We start from the raw sequence: 18,454 nt of genomic DNA, 5'->3' as shown, positions 1-18,454 counted from the left end.
CCCACAGAGCAAACAACCTAATGTTGAAAGAACAGAATGCACCACATAATTTTAAAGTATACTGCACAGCAACTTCTCGAACGCACTGTATATGATAAGAAAAACTGTAGGAAATATTCATGAATATAAAATGTGATAGAGTATTCACCTAGGTTATTGTTTTATAATTCATTGTAACCTTGCACTCATTATTATTCATTATTAATTAAGGAGTGCCACTTTTATTAGTGTTATAGTAGAGTTCATTATTAGTGTTTGTCATAAATTTTCATTTTGTAATCTCAGTCTACTTCACCTTTAATCACAAATTAACTAAAGGTGGCTGTTCATGTTGGATTTATGATTTGCTCCTGTACAGTATTGCAAACATCAAGTACTGTTAAGCACATTGTTTCTTTGAAGCTCAGGGAAATTTTTCTGTTTATAACATTTTAGAACACTCCATAATCAACGTAATCAACAAATTGTAAGTTTAATTGATTGGATTTTCAAATATATCCAAGGAAACATCTGTTGAAATAGTTACATTTTGTTGGCATTTATGGCTAATGAATATAAAGTATTTGATACTGCTCAAAACATAACAGAATGATAATAATAATGGTATTTGTTAACAGCTTTAACCAAAGGTGATTTGTTATAAAACACGAACTAGTTAGGCTAAAAGTGGCATAATCATTATTAAGAGTAACCAGCATTCTATACCAGTTCTGTTAGGGAATGAAAAGAGTAGTCTCAATTAATTATAAAGGTGTATGTCATGTCACTGCACCCATGAAAGCAGTGATAGTAAGGTGTTAAGGTAAACTCTTTTATTTATTTTACCACAAGGGCTGTATAATGAACTTAATAATTTTCAGAGAAAGAAGGTACCTGTGATTCTAAGCTCCTCTGTCTGGTGGCATAATAACTTGGATGCTTCAGGCTCTTTACATGTGTTACAACCGTAAGAATGACTCTGAAAGATGTCTTGAACAACAAATTAATGTAAATTAATGAAAGGGGTGCATAACTGAAGTAATGAAGCTGTTCATAATATACACACCTATAGACAATAAGGAAAAATAAACAACACAATTTGAGAAAGATTAGTCACTAAATGACAGCCAGTGCGATATGCAGAGAAATTATGTTCATTTATTTATTGAAGCTTTATAAGTTTGATTGTCATAATATTTTTAAGTTTTATTTATAAATACACTATTTATCTTTCAAAAAAGACGATGAAAGAATGATAGCACTTACTGGAAATGTAAAAATAGAACGACAGTGAACAGCATAAATAAGTCAAAATTTTGATTGATTGTGGTGTGCTCTACTGAATGGGATTGAAAGATTTATTTTTGCTGCTTATCAATCAACGAGTTATATATATATATATTATAAATATATATTTATATTATTTCTAAAATAGGTTAATGTTGGGCGTTTGATTAGTTCTTTTGTTTTTTCTTTATTTTAAAGATGATTAAACAACCATCAAGAGACAAACTATTGCCAGATCCATTGGCACCACCGTATATACAACCTAAATACACATTGGTATTGGAAATGAGTGACCTTCTTGTACACCCAGAATGGACTGTAAGTTAAGTATAGTACATCATTAATTATATTTTATATAAATGTATTTCAATGCATCTATGTGCATTTGTACGATAAATAATGCTCATTTTCTTATGTTATTAATCTACTTTGCAAGAAATTGTTTAACTTAGAAATCTTCAGAGTGGTATTATTCAGTAAATTTGTTATTTAGCAAACTTACCCCTGCTATAGATTTAGGAAAATATTTCCATACATGTGATATCGTTTGTGGTGGCACCATGGTTTCCAGATCATTTTAACCCTACATGTTCCATCAGCTGCATTGAATATGTTAACCATTCTACAAATCTAGGTTACTAATGAATAACTTAACTCTCTTTTTTGGGATAGTTCACTTAAGATAGGGATTTACTTACACCCTTTAAGTGACTGTTATCTTAAATTTATTTTAGTAAACGGTGTTACGATTTTCTTGTTGAAAAGGGTTTTAATTATCATATTCTTGTTGAATATGATAACATTTAAAGCATAGATGTTTTAATTTTATTTATTGAACTGTAATTTAAAAAAGAAACCTTTTTAAATTTGTTAGCAGCAAAATTTACTTTTGAGCATATTTATATTTATTTTTGAAAGTAAAATTGTACAGATTGGTCCTTATTGTATTTACTGACTGTATAATTTACATTTTCTTTTACAGGATATACCTTCCATTATTTTTTTATTGTTTTGAGATTCTAACTGCAAAGAAATTGAAATATATTTTTGAAGAAAGATCTGCCTAAATTACTAGATCAAACAGATGAAAAATTTATCTTATGTTTTATCAGCATGATTTTTCGTCTAAACTTCTTACCAACATTTTTTGAAGTGTTTTCTGAAAAATTTTTTTTCATAAGTTAAAAGTGGATTTTCTTATGTTTTAATTCTTGCACACCATGTGTCATAAGAGAATTTCATAATTATTGGACATCAATCACAAATACCAGTTGCAAATGCTGAAAGAACTGATTTCTGTTGTTTAAATTTGGTAAAGATGTTATCTGTTATTTAAGCTGAATAACTACTAATTAAAAATTACTGGTCATCAGTACTTCAGAACGACTCGAAAATCTATATTGTTTTGTATTAAAATTCTGGTTCTGCTCCTACAATGATTCAGTATATAATAACCATTTGCTAACTTTATAATTATTTGGTGACCAAATAAAATTGTTTCGTTTCTTTTTCTTTTTTTTTCTTTGTCAGAACCAGTATCGGTGAAGGGATGGCTGCACTGCCGAGGGTATGGTAGTCCATGCAGCCGTGAGGTGTAGGACTGTCTTGCTGAGAGTGGTCTCTGAATGTGATAAAGTAAATGTCGTGTGGACTCTGTGATAGAGCCAGGTGGGAGAAGGAGGTTTGTCCTTGACTCCCTGGTGGACCAGACCAGAGTCCATAGTAGTTGCTAAATTAATGAGGTAAATTTGATCAGTTGTGATCAACTAAGGGAACTAGGTTCAACTTACTGTTGTTGCAATCAACACATTCTGTGGTATGCTTTAGGGCAGATTTAAAACTCAAATACCAAAGTATGAAACATTTACAGTCAGTCAGCTAAAATGTGAACTAGGCACAAGGTTTGTGCTTCTGTGAACTCTGTTAGCTAATTCAGAGGGCAACAATTAGGACAAAAGAGAGATGATTCCGAAAGAAGCCTACAGTGAAGGCAAAGGCTGAATTAAAAAATCACTGATATAAATATCTACTGAGGCATTTACGTCGATGGCATCCCAACTGAGGCCTGGCTGATGAGTGTAAGATGTAATCAAAAAGACGACCTCTGTTAAAGTCCATCAGGGCTATGAATGGGGGGGTGTAGCGACTAGAATCATCACAAGGTGGGTGTCTTCTCCTATGGTGGTTGGGATGTCAGAACCAGTGTTCTGACATAACACAATGCATCATCAGGAAATCAATATTCTTATTATGAATCCTTGTATTAACCTATGTGCTACCCTGTTTTAATAATTTTTCACTTTTTATGTATATATTTTTTTTCTCAAAATAATTTTTCACTTAAATTTTACAGACAAAATTTACACACACTTTTACTCCATTCAAATTATCATTAATATTATTCTGGGAGTAAACATTTAATTTTTTTCTTCATTCAACTTCAAATTCCATCTCTTACTGTTATAGTGATAGCTAAGTTATTAATGTTTACAAAGTAACATTGAATGTCACCAAAAACTTCAGTATTTGAAAGCCTGAGTATGACATAATAGTTTTTCAATGCTCAATATCTGATAATAAATTATATCCATTTGATCTGCAACTTAGCCAAGCTTTTAGAGAATGATCTATCTTGATCATTAGGTCAAAAAAAAAACAATACAGTGATAATTTTTTTTTTCATTGTTACTGTATGCTTTATTATCAGTGAAAAATTATCTTAAAAACTTTTTCATCAAAATTGGCATTCTTAGCCAATATGGTATTTAAGAATATGCTTCAAAAGACATCAACACCAACATTGTCCTGTCATTCAGAGAGCACAAAAAATACAAAAACAGGTTCGCACTTAGTAGCATACATAATGAAGAGTTGGCTAATAACAAATAAACTTAAGTATATGATAAAAACTACTAATTTTATGCCATACTGCCAGGAAAGTAATATTTTAATAGACTTTCCTAATTTTTTGGTAAAACGTCTTGCTATATTTTTATGTTCTGTGTTTATTAATTTTCTTGTAGTATCAAACTGGTTGGAGATTCAAGAAGAGACCAGGTGTTGACAAGTTCCTAGAACAGGTAGCTTTACCAATGTTTGAAGTTGTTGTATTCACAGCTGATCAGGGAATGGTATGTATTTATTGTTTAGTTACTAAAATTTACATTTAACTGGAAATCATAGTAGCTTAAATTTTTTGTATTCTTAGTCCAGTAAGATGAGAAAGCAATAAATAAATATGAGTAAGTTGAACTGCCACAAATATATTAAAAAGTATAAATTTCAGAATTAAGATGGTAAAAGCAGTGCTTTGCTATAATTTTAGAGCATTTGAAAACTTTTTTAATAAATTTTTGAATTTATTTCTAGCTAGAAAAATTTTATTGAAAGATTGTGGAATATTCCGTAAGTCCATCTATCTCAGAGCTTTGATTACAATGGTAAAGCCAAAAATGTTCAGAGTGGTTAATGAGTATGGCTGACCAATAATTGGACCACTAACATTGGCATAAATTAAAATAGAAATCTTCAGCTTTAAAGTGCTGAAAGTAAGAAAAAATTTCAGTATTAGTTGATTAAAACATGCAAAATTTTCAAGTTGCATTAGTTACTCATTCTAAAAAAGGCATGTAAATTCATTATTCAAAAAGTCAAGATATTACCTTAAGCATCTTTAAAATCGAATATTACCACATGTTGTTATTCATTATTTTCAATAATTAACATATTTGTTTTCTTTAATTAGAGATTTTCAAAGTAGTGCATTGTGAAATATAAATTTTTGTGATTTTTTTTTACATAACGTCTTGTTGCTGTATAAATATCAAATAACGTACAAGGAGTGGCAAAAAAGTAATGAGACTGACAATACTGAAAACGATTTGGCAGTGATGCAGGCTCCCCTTGATAAATAAAGTTGTATTTTTCTAGTTTGTTACAAAAATGGAACAACAAAATTTGGAGCAACCATGTGCCATCAAATTTTGTGTGAATTCACGAGTTTGGTCTATGAAAAGTTGCAACAAGTCTTTGCTAAACATCCTTATCAAAAGCACTAGTTTTTTGGTGGCACAAAGCATTTTTGTAGGGCTGGGAAGCATTGGAAGACGAATCTTGCTCAGGGAAGCCTTCAACATAAAAAATTGAGGGAAATGTGGAAAGAGTTAGAATCTCTTGTCAGGTGAGACTATGGACTAACATTGAGGCTGATAAGTAGTGTGTTAAATTTAAATTGTTTTACTCTCATCAGATTTTGACTCAAGATGAGAAAAGGTGTGTACCAAACTGACGCCAAAAACTCTTTCCATTGAATAGAAAGGTAATCGGAAGAATGTGTGCCTTGACCTCTCGACAGAAACGAAAATGATCCAGGTTTCTTCAGTTGTGATCACTGGTAATGAATAATGATTTTCAAGTACAATCCAGAAACAAAACGTCAAAGTCCAGAGAGACACGCTGACACCTTATCGATGAAAGAAACCTCAAATGAACAAATCAAAAATCAAGTCATGGTAATTTATTTTTTTTAACAGGGTTTTATTTTTAGGGGTATTGTTCATACAGAATTTGTGCTCCAAAGATAAACTGTTAACCAAAATTTTTTTTATAAAGAAGTCCTTGAAAGACTCAGAAAAGGGTTCTTTGTGTCAGTCTGAACATTTCAAACTCTTAGATGCTCCACCATGACAACACCTCCTGTTACATGGCCATCTCCATAAACCAGTTATTTATAAAAAGGGATTCTAGAGGTTCTTCAGCCTCGCTATTCACCTGATCTTAGTCCGTGTGACTTTTTTTTGTTCCCCAGGATCAAAACCCACTTGAAAGGACATCATTTTGGTACTCTTGAAAACATCTAAAGGTGCATAACCAAGCAGCTGATGACATTCCAGTTGAAGCCCTCTAGCATTGTTTTGAAGAACGAGAGTAACACCTCTGCCATTGTATAGCTGTCCAAGGGAACTACCTTGAAGGTGATAACATTGATGTATAAAAATAAAATAATATTTAAAATAAAAAATTCAGTCTCATTACTTTTCTGCCATATCTCGTATTTGACAAATTCATTCCTGTTGACACATTTATTTATTCACATTTGTTTTTTTAACATGATTATTGGTTAAAAATGTGCAGATTGTGAAATCTTTGTTTCACTTGTTATAAAAATAGTTTTAATTTCCAAAATAGATAACAATACATCTGTAAAAGTTCTTTTATAAAATGAAATTTAGTTCCTTCAATTTAGGGAAGTCCACCATTGTAACTGATACAAGCTTTCATGCAGTTGACAAGTATGGTATAGAGAGTAGAGTTGTGTACATACTCTGCTAGCTATAATTTTCAAGCATTCTCTTAAAATTTAATCACACATTCTTTCATCAGTAACAAAATAAATATTTAGTAATATAAACAAATAATTTTTAGTTATTAATTTATTAATTATAAATAATATTGTTATATTGTGTAATATTTATTTCAAAATAAAAGGATTAGGATTTTGACCTCTTTTTTTTATATAAAAACAGCTAGGCATTCTGTTTTAAAATTTTTTTTAACATATCAAAGATAAGATTTTATCCCTATCCAGTTTTAATATATAAAATGAAATGATGTATTTAATTCGGTAAATATAATTAAATTTTTATCTAAGTGGCAAAAGTTATCAACATTTAATAGGTGATCATGAAGTTAATGAATTTGCCCTTGCTATCTGTGATTTTTTTGTATTTCGATTTTAACAAGTAATTTCTTTTTCAAGGGTGAGGTGAAAAGTTCCAGACCTCACACAGAAATGGTGTGAGATGCTTAATTTCTTGACGGCATCACATGATTACATTGTTCATTAGTTTAATATAAGAATTTCAAGTTGCTGCATCGCTTAGTATAGTATTTACAGTCCATCAAAGTGGAGAATTAGGGCATTTTTTTGAAAATGGAAAAAGTGGAAATCCATGCAGTGATTACTTTTTTCTGAAAGGCTTAAGTGGAAAGTAAACTAAAGAAGAGTGTGATACAACATTGGGAGGTTCTTCTCCATCAAATGCAATAGTTAAACACTATGTTGTAGAGTTTAAAATAAGTCGAACATGCACTAGCAATGAACCACGCAGTAGATATCCTTCTGAGTCACTTCAGAAGGGCAATTTATTTTCTATTGGTTAAACATTTTTTCCCTCCAAGCCATTTTTTTAAGTTAGGAAACAAGTGATAGTCACTGGGAGCCAGATAAGTCTCATCAACTGTTACAGATTGATATGAAAATTCCTCTGAATAGATCAAGCTGAAAAAGATGAGTGTCTCGAGCTCTTTCAGCTCAAGACAATTGCTTGAAATATATTCTTTGCAATGTTTTTGGTCGAGCGTGAGTAAATTAGGCATCCATCTAACACACAGCTTGTTCATTCCAAAATGTTCGGGGCAAAATATTGCACATGCATTCTGTTGATATACCTACAGACTGTGCTATAACACTATCACTCATCGACCTGCCAAAACAATTTTTTGCAGCTTTTCCATCATTCCTGGCATAATTACTTCAGAAGGCCGCCTACTGCATGGTTCATTGCTAATGCATGTTCAACTTATTTTAAACTCTTCAACTCAGTGTTTAACTGGTGTATTTGATGAAAAAGAACCTCCCTGTGCCATATCAAGCTCTTCTTTAGTTTCCTTTCCACTTCAGAATTTCAGAAAAAACAATTACTGCATAAATTTCCAGTTTTTCCATTTTGCAAAAAATTCCCTGATTCTCCACTTTGATGAACTGTAAATACTAAATACTACACTAAGCGATGCAACAACTTGAAATTTTTATAGTAAATCACTGAAAAATGGAATCATGTGAAACCATCAAGAAATTGAACCCCATTTTTGGGGTTGAACCCAACTCAATCTCTTAGAAAACGTTTTATTTATTAATCAGGATGATATTATTTTGTAAATATTGCATTTTCTACAAAGTTAAATACTAGTAAATGTTATAAACTATAAAATTAAATTAGAAACTAATTTACAAAATTAAGCAAAACATCATGTAATAAATAATAAACTAGATAAAGTAAAAGGCCATAAACAACATATCTTATCTACGTACAATAAATCCTTTATGGATAAATAAGTATGTTTATTTTTTTAAGCACTTTAAAATAAAAACAATAAAAGAAAGATAATACAGATTAAGAACGTAAATAATAAATTAATCTGTTGACAAAAGTCATAATTTTAAATTGGTATGTCAAAAAGGGAAGCTGTTACCAGGTATAAAGAACATAGAATAGTTTTAAAATGTTTCTTTTTAATTAATAAAGTCAAATGAGTTGACTATAATAGAAAAACAATAATGATAACAAATATATTTCCAATTGTTTAATGTTTATATAATATACTAGCTGATCTGGCAATGCTTCGCCATTGCTAGATTTGAGTATATATATTAAACTTCAAAAACTTTATACATTACATTAAAAAACTGAAGATTACAGAACTTCACAAAATTTAACCTTTCCCTTCTTCCCATCTTTCCTTTTTTGCATCTTCTCTTTTTCCATTTTTTGCAAAAATATTTCTTTTCACATAAATAATATATATTGTGAGTATGAGTCAAATCGGACCAAAAATGCAATTTTTCTAAATATCTCAACCCCAGTGCCACTTAGAAGGTACATTTTTTTCATAGGTATTTCTTTCAGTGTAACACATATTCTAAATATGAACCCAATCGGATCATAAATACAATTTTTCAAAATATCTTATCACAGTGCCACCTAGCAGGTCCAATTTTTGCAAAAATATTTCTATTCACATAAGTAATGTGTATTCTGAATATGAGCCAAATCAGACCATAAATACAATTTTTTGAAATATTTCTACCCCAGCACCACCTAGCGGGTCCAAACTAATTCAGAAACCTTTACAGGTGTGCGCACAAAAACTCACCGAAGTTTTATCGCAATCGGATGAATGGTATAGGAACGCATATGGGACAAACAATTATTTTAAATATATACTTGCAGATACGGCAATGCTCTGCTATTGTTAGATTTTAGTATATATATATATATATATATATATATATATATGATAAATGAACACAATTGAAAATTTGATAAAACATTAAAAAACTGAACATTACAGAATTCACAAAATTTAACCTTTCACTTTATTCCTTTTTCTCTTTTTCCCTTTATCCATGCGTAAATGGTCCAGTAGTTTTTTAGTCTACGGCGGACATATACAAACATTGCCTTTTATATATGGGGGACATTCAATAATTAAAGAGACAAATTAATGTAGAAATGAAGCAGTTTGTAGGAGGAATTTTGTGCTTTAATTTTGACTTTAGGTTGGCATCACTGGATGAGCTGAGAACAGCTGATGGATAAAAATTGTTTTGGTTATAACCTCAATATTGCATTTAACAATGGCGTGTCTGCTTGAAGTTTCCGCATTTGTTGAACAATGTTCAGTGATCCATTTTTGCTTTCTAAAGGTGAAAAACCAGCTAAAATCTTTTCTGAAATAATTTTACAATATGGTGAAAGTTGTATGAATCTCAGAAAAATATTTATAAGTGGGTAGAACTGTTCAAAAACGGTCGAACCTCATTGACTGAAGAGCAACGTTCTGGCTGACAAGTTGAAGTGTCAACTCCTTTGCTTGAAACCCACATTGACCACATTATTCGTGAAGACCAACATATTACAGTTGAACATATAGCAAAAACAGATGCAGTAATTGTTGGCACAGTTCATAACGTTATCAGTAACAAGCTCAAGTACAGCAAAACAAGTGCAAGGTGGGTCTCGAAAGAGTTAGCTCAACAACTCAAGGAAACAAGACTCAAAAGTGTGTACAGACTTGAAAGAACGAAAAAGGAAGAACTATGAAAAGGAAGGTTTCTAAACAGGATTTTAACTATGATGAAACTTGGGTTCATTTTGAACCAGAGACCAAAAGACAAAGCATGGAATGGAAGCACATCAGCTCATCTGTCTGAAAGAAATTCAGAACGCAGGCATCAGCGGGAAAAGTCATGTTGACTGTCTTTTGGGATGCCCAGGGTGTTGTGTTTTGTGATTATTTGGAAAACTCAGCATACAATAAACAGTGTCTACTACTCAGACATGCTGATGAAAAAAGTAAAGCCAGCAAAGAAAAGGCGTGATATTGCTACACAACAATGCTCGCCCTCACACTGCCCAGCTGACCCAAGAAACCATTGGAAAAATAGGTTGGGAGATACTACCACATCCTCTCTACAGTCCAGATTTGCCTCTCTTGGATTTTCATTTGTTTGGTCCACACAAGCAGGCATTACATGGAAAAAAGTTCAACAACGAGGAGGTCTAAGAATTTGTGGTAAAGTGGCTCAAACAACAAGACAAAGACTTCTTTGCATCAGGTATAAAAAACTAGTTAATAGTTGGTACAAGTGTATTAATGTTGGTGGGGATTACAATTTTTCTGAATATCTCAACCCCAGCACCACCTAGCGGCTTAATCTTTTACAAAATTATTTATTTTCATGCAAATTGGATTATTATAAATGCAATTTTTCCAAATATCACCCCAGCACCCCATGGACCATTCCATTTTTGCAGAGCAGTCCATTTTTTGCAGAGGTATTTCTTTCCATTTAAGTAACAAATATTCTGAATATGAGCCAAATCGGACCATAAATACAATTTTTCAAAATATCTCAACCCCAGTGCCACCTAGCGGGTCAATTTTTTTGCAAAAATAATTATTTTCATGTAACTAATATATATTCTGAATATGAGCTAAATCGGAACCATAAATTCAATTTTTTGAAATACCTCAACCACAGCGCCATCTAGCAGGTCCAAACTAATTCAGAAACCTTCGTGGGCATGCGCACAACAACTCACCAAAGTTTCATCACAATCAGATGATTGGTATTTGGTATAGGAACGCATATGGGACAAACATTCATTTATATATGTATATATATATATTATTTTATATTATATTATCTTATTTATATAATATATTTATATTGATATATTTTTAATTAAAAAATTGGAAATATATCAAATGTATTTATTTACCAAATTTAGACAAAACTAATGCCATAAATGAAGCAGTTTAATGTAAAATAATATTCTAATTAAGACTGCTGCTGCCATTTAATAATAATTTTCATTGAATAGCAATGTTCAATTTTAATTTATCAGACTAAGAAAATTTTTTTTATTGCTTCTGATTCCGGATGAGATGTTAGAAACATATTAAATAAATGAAATTTTATTACCCTTCTTTATCTGTTTTTAGCACTTTACATTTATTTTAATTAATAAATTAAAGCAGAGATTCCCAAACTGTGCCAAGGTGCCCCGGGGAGCTACAGCTTCTTCCCAGGAGTGCAAAATATTGTAAAAGCATCATAATTAATTTAACCAAGATATTTATAATTATTAATTTAATGTTAATAAAGTAAAAAAATTATGAAGATACAAGAGTTTTATTTTTTTTTTATCTCTTACTTACAAATAGTCATATTTTTACTTTGGGTAGGGTGCTTTGGAAAAAATTTAATTGAAGAAGGGTGCTGTGACTCGGAAAAGTTTGGGAACACCACTGCATTAAAGAATAAAAAACTTAAATTTAACATATTTGTTTCTTTATTACCCATGACGGAATGGAGACAGTATATGCGTGTGTGTGTGTGTGTGTGTGTGTGTGTACCTGTTAACATTTTCCTCAAAAACCTTGGATTGATTTCTATGCAGTTTTTTTGCATTACATAGGTATCACTTCAGAGCAGGTTCTTAGACATGTTTTACGGTTATAGGCTACCAGGGGGCACTGCAGTAAGTGTATTTCTCTAATACGGCTGGGCCTATTTTCATGCAGTTTTTTGCATTACTTAGGTATCACCTCATTATATTACTTTGTTATCACCTCAGGCAGTTATTAGATTAATTGTATGGTTATAAGCCGGCAGGGGGCACTGCAGTAGATATGTTTCTTCAAAACAACTACGTAGATTTTTAAAAATTTTTAATTTTATCACTTGTTCTTTATTAACTTAAGAAAAATGAATTACATAATATGCTTATGGAATAGAATCGGTGTTGCAATAAATCTTTAAGCTTAGACTATGACAGCTAGTTTGGTGCCTGTTATCCAAATTGAAAATATTCTGTTAAGTTTTCATGCATAGAAGCAATTTCTTTTTATTAAATACAACTTATTTTACGTTGTGGTTGGTATTGTGGGTTTCTTTTAAATATTTTCTAATTCTGCTGTTTATACTTGATAAATGATTAACTATTTTGCTGTAAAAATAAATGTTATGATATATTTTAAATGTTATAAAAATGTAGGCCTATTCTCAGTAAGTATTATAGTTACATCAGCAAACAAAAGCTAAGTTAATGATAAATTAACTAATATTATAATTGTATGACATATATAATTTATTTATCTTAAAATAAACACATTTTTTTTTTTTTTTTTTTGTCTTCAGTCATTTGACTGGTTTGATGCAGCTCTCCAAGATACCCTATCTAGTGCTAGTCGTTTCATTTCAGTATACCCTCTACATCCTACATCCCCAACAATTTGTTTTACATACTCCAAACGTGGTCTGCCTACACAATTTTTCCCTTCTACCTGTCCTTCCAATATTAAAACGACTATTCCAGGATGCCTTAGTATGTGGCCTATAAGTCTGTCTCTTCTTTTAACTATATTTTTCCAAATGCTTCTTTCTTCATCTATTTGCCGCAATACCTCTTCATTTGTCACTTTATCCACCCATCTGATTTTTAACATTCTCCTATAGCACCACATTTCAAAAGCTTCTAATCTTTTCTTCTCAGATACTCCGATTGTCCAAGTTTCACTTCCATATAAAGCGACACTCCAAACATACACTTTCAAAAATCTTTTCCTGAGATTTAAATTAATTTTTGATGTAAACAAATTATATTTCTTACTGAAGGCTCGTTTAGCTTGTGCTATTCGGCATTTTATATCGCTCCTGCTTCGTCCATCTTTAGTAATTTTACTTCCCAAATAACAAAATTCTTCTACCTCCATAATCTTTTCTCCTCCTATTTTCACATTCAGTGGTCCATCTTTGTTATTTCTACTACATTTCATTACTTTTGTTTTATTCTTGTTTATTTTCATGCGATAGTTCTTGCGTAGGACTTCATCTATGCCGTTCATTGTTTCTTCTAAATCCTTTTTACTCTCGGCTAGAATTACTATATCATCAGCAAATCGTAGCATCTTTATCTTTTCACCTTGTACTGTTACTCTGAATCTAAATTGTTCTTTAACATCATTAACTGCTAGTTCCATGTAAAGATTAAAAAGTAACGGAGATAGGGAACATCCTTGTCGGACTCCCTTTCTTATTAGGGCTTCTTTCTTATGTTCTTCAATTGTTATTGTTGCTGTTTGGTTCCTGTACATGTTAGCAATTGTTCTTCTATCTCTGTATTTGAACCCTAATTTTTTTTAAATGCTGAACATTTTATTCCAATCTACGTTATCGAAAGCCTTTTCTAGGTCTATAAACGCCAAGTATGTTGGTTTGTTTTTCTTTAATCTTCCTTCTACTATTAATCTGAGGCCTAAAATTGCTTCCCTTGTCCCTATACTTTTCCTGAAACCAAATTGGTCTTCTCCTAACACTTCTTCCACTCTCCTCTCAATTCTTCTGTATAAAATTCTAGTTAAGATTTTTGATGCATGACTAGTTAAACTAATTGTTCTATATTCTTCACATTTATCTGCCCCTGCTTTCTTTGGTATCATAACTATAACACTTTTTTTGAAGTCTGACGGAAATTCCCCTTTTTCATAAATATTACACACCAGTTTGTATAATCGATCAATCGCTTCCTCACCTGCACTGCGCAGTAATTCTACAGGTATTCCGTCTATTCCAGGAGCCTTTCTGCCATATAAATCTTTTAATGCTCTCTTAAATTCAGATCTGAGTATTGTTTCTCCCATTTCATCCTCCTCAACTTCCTCTTCTTCCTCTATAACACCATTTTCTAATTCATTTCCTCCGTATAACTCTTCAATATATTCCACCCATCTATCGACTTTACCTTTCGTATTATATATATGGGTGTACCATCTTTGTTTAACACATTATTAGATTTTAATTTATGTACCCCAAAATTTTCCTTAACTTTCCTGTATGCTCCGTCTATTTTATCAATGTTCATTTCTCTTTCCACTTCTGAACACTTCTTTAATCCACTCTTCTTTCGCCAGTTTGCACTTCCTATTTATAGCATTTCTTAATTGCCGATAGTTCCTTTTACTTTCTTCATCATTAGCATTCTTATATTTTCTACGTTCATCCATCAGCTGCAATATATCGTCTGAAACCCAAGGTTTTCTACCATTTCTCTTTATTCCGCCTAAGTTTGCTTCTGCTGATTTAAGAATTTCCTTTTTAACATTCTCCCATTCTTCTTCTACATTTTCTACCTTATCTTTTTTACTCAGACCTCTTGCGATGTCCTCCTCAAAAATCTTCTTTACCTCCTCTTCCTCAAGCTTCTCTAAATTCCACCGATTCATCTGACAACTTTTCTTCAGGTTTTTAAACCCCAATCTACATTTCATTATCACCAAATTATGGTCGCTATCAATGTCTGCTCCAGGGTAAGTTTTGCAGTCAACGAGTTGATTTCTAAATCTTTGCTTAACCATGATATAATCTATCTGATACCTTGCAGTATCGCCTGGCTTTTTCCAAGTGTATATTCTTCTATTATGATTTTTAAATTGGGTGTTGGCAATTACTAAATTATACTTCGTGCAAAACTCTATAAGTCGGTCCCCTCTTTCATTCCTTTTGCCCAGCCCGTATTCACCCACTATATTTCCTTCCTTGCCTTTTCCAATGCTTGCATTCCAATCTCCAACTATTATTAAATTTTAAACACATATAAGCCAAATATTATAATGGCTTGTATGTAATAACTTGGCTTGCAGGAAATGAGTCACCTTTCGTTTTAAGAAGGAATATATCTATGTAAGGTGCTCATAGTTTTCAAATACAGCTATGTAAAAATAAATAATTACCTAAAGCCTGTGCTACTGAATGCTTGAGTTACAATTAACTAGTTGTCCCCTATTTGTTTATCGTTTGTGTGAATTTTATTTCTTTTTATTCACGTTTTAATTGAGAAAAGGTCATATTTTATAAGGTAGTCATTTTTTATAATCAGTTGTGTATTTTTAGTGTTTTATAATTATGAACAAACGTTTTAATAGTAGACAGAAGTCTACTGTAAAAAAAAAAGCTTAAACAGCAGGCCCAGCAAATAATAAATCGTATGTATGAGTTTATGAAAAAAAAAGGTAATCAGTTTCTGAAATTGGAAAAGGAAGATGAACATTAAAAAATGTTTAGCTTCACTTCAGTGCTTCTATAATTCTTGTCACATTTACCATTTTGAAAAATGCACAGTAACATTTTTTTTTGTAGAAAATTGTCAGGTATTAATTACAAGTCTTTCAGTGAAACAATTAAATTTGACATAACTTCTATATGTATAATAAAATTAAATTTTAAAATGTACTACTATTCAAAATATTTGCTATACATTGAGGTGATAAAAATCTCAAAAATTTGTTCTGCATTCCTCGCACTACATCTTACAAAGACCCATTCAATGTTAGCTAATGAAGCAAATATTATACTAAAAGGGTCGTAGAATGATTCAAAGTGCATCTGTCACTGCTGTGGCACCAAGAAATTTATTATTTATTTATTATTATTATTATTATTATTATTACACCAAGGTAATTTATTAGAGAAAGAGTTCAAAATTAGTAAAGAAACAAGAGTTAAAGAAAAAAAAGAACATTAGTTGGTATTATTAAATTAATAAATATGGTTTGGATTTTGACTTTAAAACTTTTAATTTTTATTAATAATTCAGACCATCATTGGGCTACAAGTGATTACTGAGCACATACTGGTTCAAAAAAAAAGGTTGAAGAAACTTTTGCAAAATTACTTGTCCTTAGTATTTGAGAAAACACTGTAACCATTTCTGGGCCCAAGAATTAGTAATCATGTATTATTTTGTTTCTTTCACAATAAGAATAATTAATTCATTTACTCATTCTATCAATGTGTCGAGAAAATTTTGTAAATACAAATATAAGGTAATTTAAGAGGCTTTTTTTTCATAAATTTGGTTAAATTTGAAATCATGCTTTAATCTTAACATTCACTATAACTCAAATAAAGCAAAGAAACAAACGTTATTAATAGAAGGGATTTAATGACTTACTACCAAACTTGTGTGATTTTTTTGTAGACGTAGTTTTTGTTTCAATATATTTTTTACTTGTTGTGTAATCTTTTATCTTAATTATATTTTTAACGGTACAGTTAAGTTGAGAGGCTGCATATTCTGATTCCTAGTTATTAAGTTGTCTTATGTTTTTTTGTCTTCAGTCATTTGACTGATGTGATGCAGCTTCCCCAAGATTCCCTATCTAGTGCCAGTTGTTTCATTTCAATATATTCCCCACATCCTACATCCCTAACAACTTGTTTTCATATTCCAAACGTTGCCTGCCTGCACAATTTTTCCCATTTACATGACCTTCCAATATTAAAGCGACTATCAGGGTGCCTTAATATCTGCCTACAAGTCTGTCTCTTCTTTTAACTATATTTTTCCAAATGCTTCTTTCTTCATCAGTTTGCTGCAAAACCTCTTTATTTGTCACTTTATCCATCCATCTGATTTTTAACATTCTGCTACATCACCACATTTCAAATGCTTCTAATCTTTTCTTCTCAGGTACTCTGATCATCGCAAGTTTCACTTCCATGTAAAGCTACACTCCAAGTATATAAATGTTTTTGTCTTTCAAAAATGTTTTTCTGACGTTTAAAAAAATTTTTCATGTAAGTAAATTATATTTCTAACTGAAAGCTCATTTCACCTGTGCAATTCGGTATTTTATATTGCTCCTGCTTCGCTTCGTCCATCTTTAGTAATTCTACTTCCCAAATAACAAAATTCTTCTACCCTCATAATCTTTTCCCTTCCTGTTTTTATATTCAGTGGTCCATCTACATTATTTCTACTACATTTCATTATTTTTGTTTTGTTCTTCTTTATTTTCATGCAATAGTTCTTGCATAGGACTTCATCCATGCCATTCATTGTTTCTTATAATCTTTTTTACTCTCAGCAAGAATTACTGTATCATTAGCAAATCATAGCATCTTTATCTTTTCACCTTGCACTGTTACTCCGGATCTAAATTGTTCTTTAACATCATTAACTGCTAGTTCTATGTAAAGATTAAAAAGTAACAGGGATAGGGACCACCTTGTCGAGCTCCCTTTTTTATTACGGCTTCTTTCTTATGTTCTTCAATTATTACTGTTGCAGTTTGGTTCCAGTAAATGTTAGCAGTTGTTCTTCTATATCTATACTTGAACCCTAATTTTTTTTAAATTCTGAACATTTTATTTCAGTCTACATTATCAAATTCCTTTTCTAAGCCTGTAAATGCCAAGTATTTTTTTTTAATCTTCCTTCTATTATTAATCTTAGTTTTAAAATTGCTTCCCTTGTTCCTATACTTTTCTTGAAACCAAATTGGTCTTCTCCTAACACTTCTTCCACTCTCCTCCCAATTCTTCTGTACAGAATTCTTTACATTTATCTGCTCCTTCTTTCTTTGGTATCATGACAATAACACTGTTTTTTAAGTCTGATGTAAGTTCCCCTTTTTTAAAAATATTACACACCAGTTTCTATAATCTAGCTATTGTCTCCTCACCTGTACTGCGCAGTAATTCTGCTGGTATCCCGTCCATCCCAGGAGCCTTTCTGCCATTCAAATCTTTTAATGCTGTCTTAAATTCAGATCTTACTATTGTTTCTCCCTTTCCATCCTCTTCAACTTCCTCTTCCTCCTCTGTAACACAGGTTTCTAATTCATTTCCTCCATGTAACTTCAATAAATTCCACCCACCTATTGACTTTTCTTTTGTATTATAAATCTGTATACAATCTTTGTTTAACACTTAATTAGATTTTAATTTATGTACCACAAAATTCACCTTAACTTTCCTGTATGCTCCGTCTACTTTACCAATGATCATTTCTCTTTCCATTTCTGAACACTTTTCTTTAATCCACTCATCGATCGCTAA

General features: G+C 31.4%; 1 protein-coding gene across 2 annotated transcripts in view; it reads left to right on the top strand.

Moving 5' to 3' along the window:
* Positions 1-18,454, top strand: part of LOC142323451 (mitochondrial import inner membrane translocase subunit TIM50-C-like) — a 64,062-nt gene that overhangs the window by 17,253 nt on the left and 28,355 nt on the right. For both annotated transcript variants that reach the window (XM_075363089.1, XM_075363098.1), the window contains exons 4-5: positions 1,465-1,584; positions 4,290-4,397. In XM_075363089.1, the coding sequence (XP_075219204.1) occupies positions 1,465-1,584; positions 4,290-4,397 (228 nt within the window). The remainder of the gene's footprint in view (positions 1-1,464; positions 1,585-4,289; positions 4,398-18,454) is intronic.

This window comes from Lycorma delicatula, chromosome 1 (genome assembly GCF_047948215.1).
Source record: "Lycorma delicatula isolate Av1 chromosome 1, ASM4794821v1, whole genome shotgun sequence".
Classification (NCBI taxonomy): Eukaryota; Metazoa; Arthropoda; class Insecta; order Hemiptera; family Fulgoridae; genus Lycorma; species Lycorma delicatula.
Note: the sequence above shows the minus strand (reverse complement) of the source record. Positions and strands in the feature narration are given on the sequence as shown.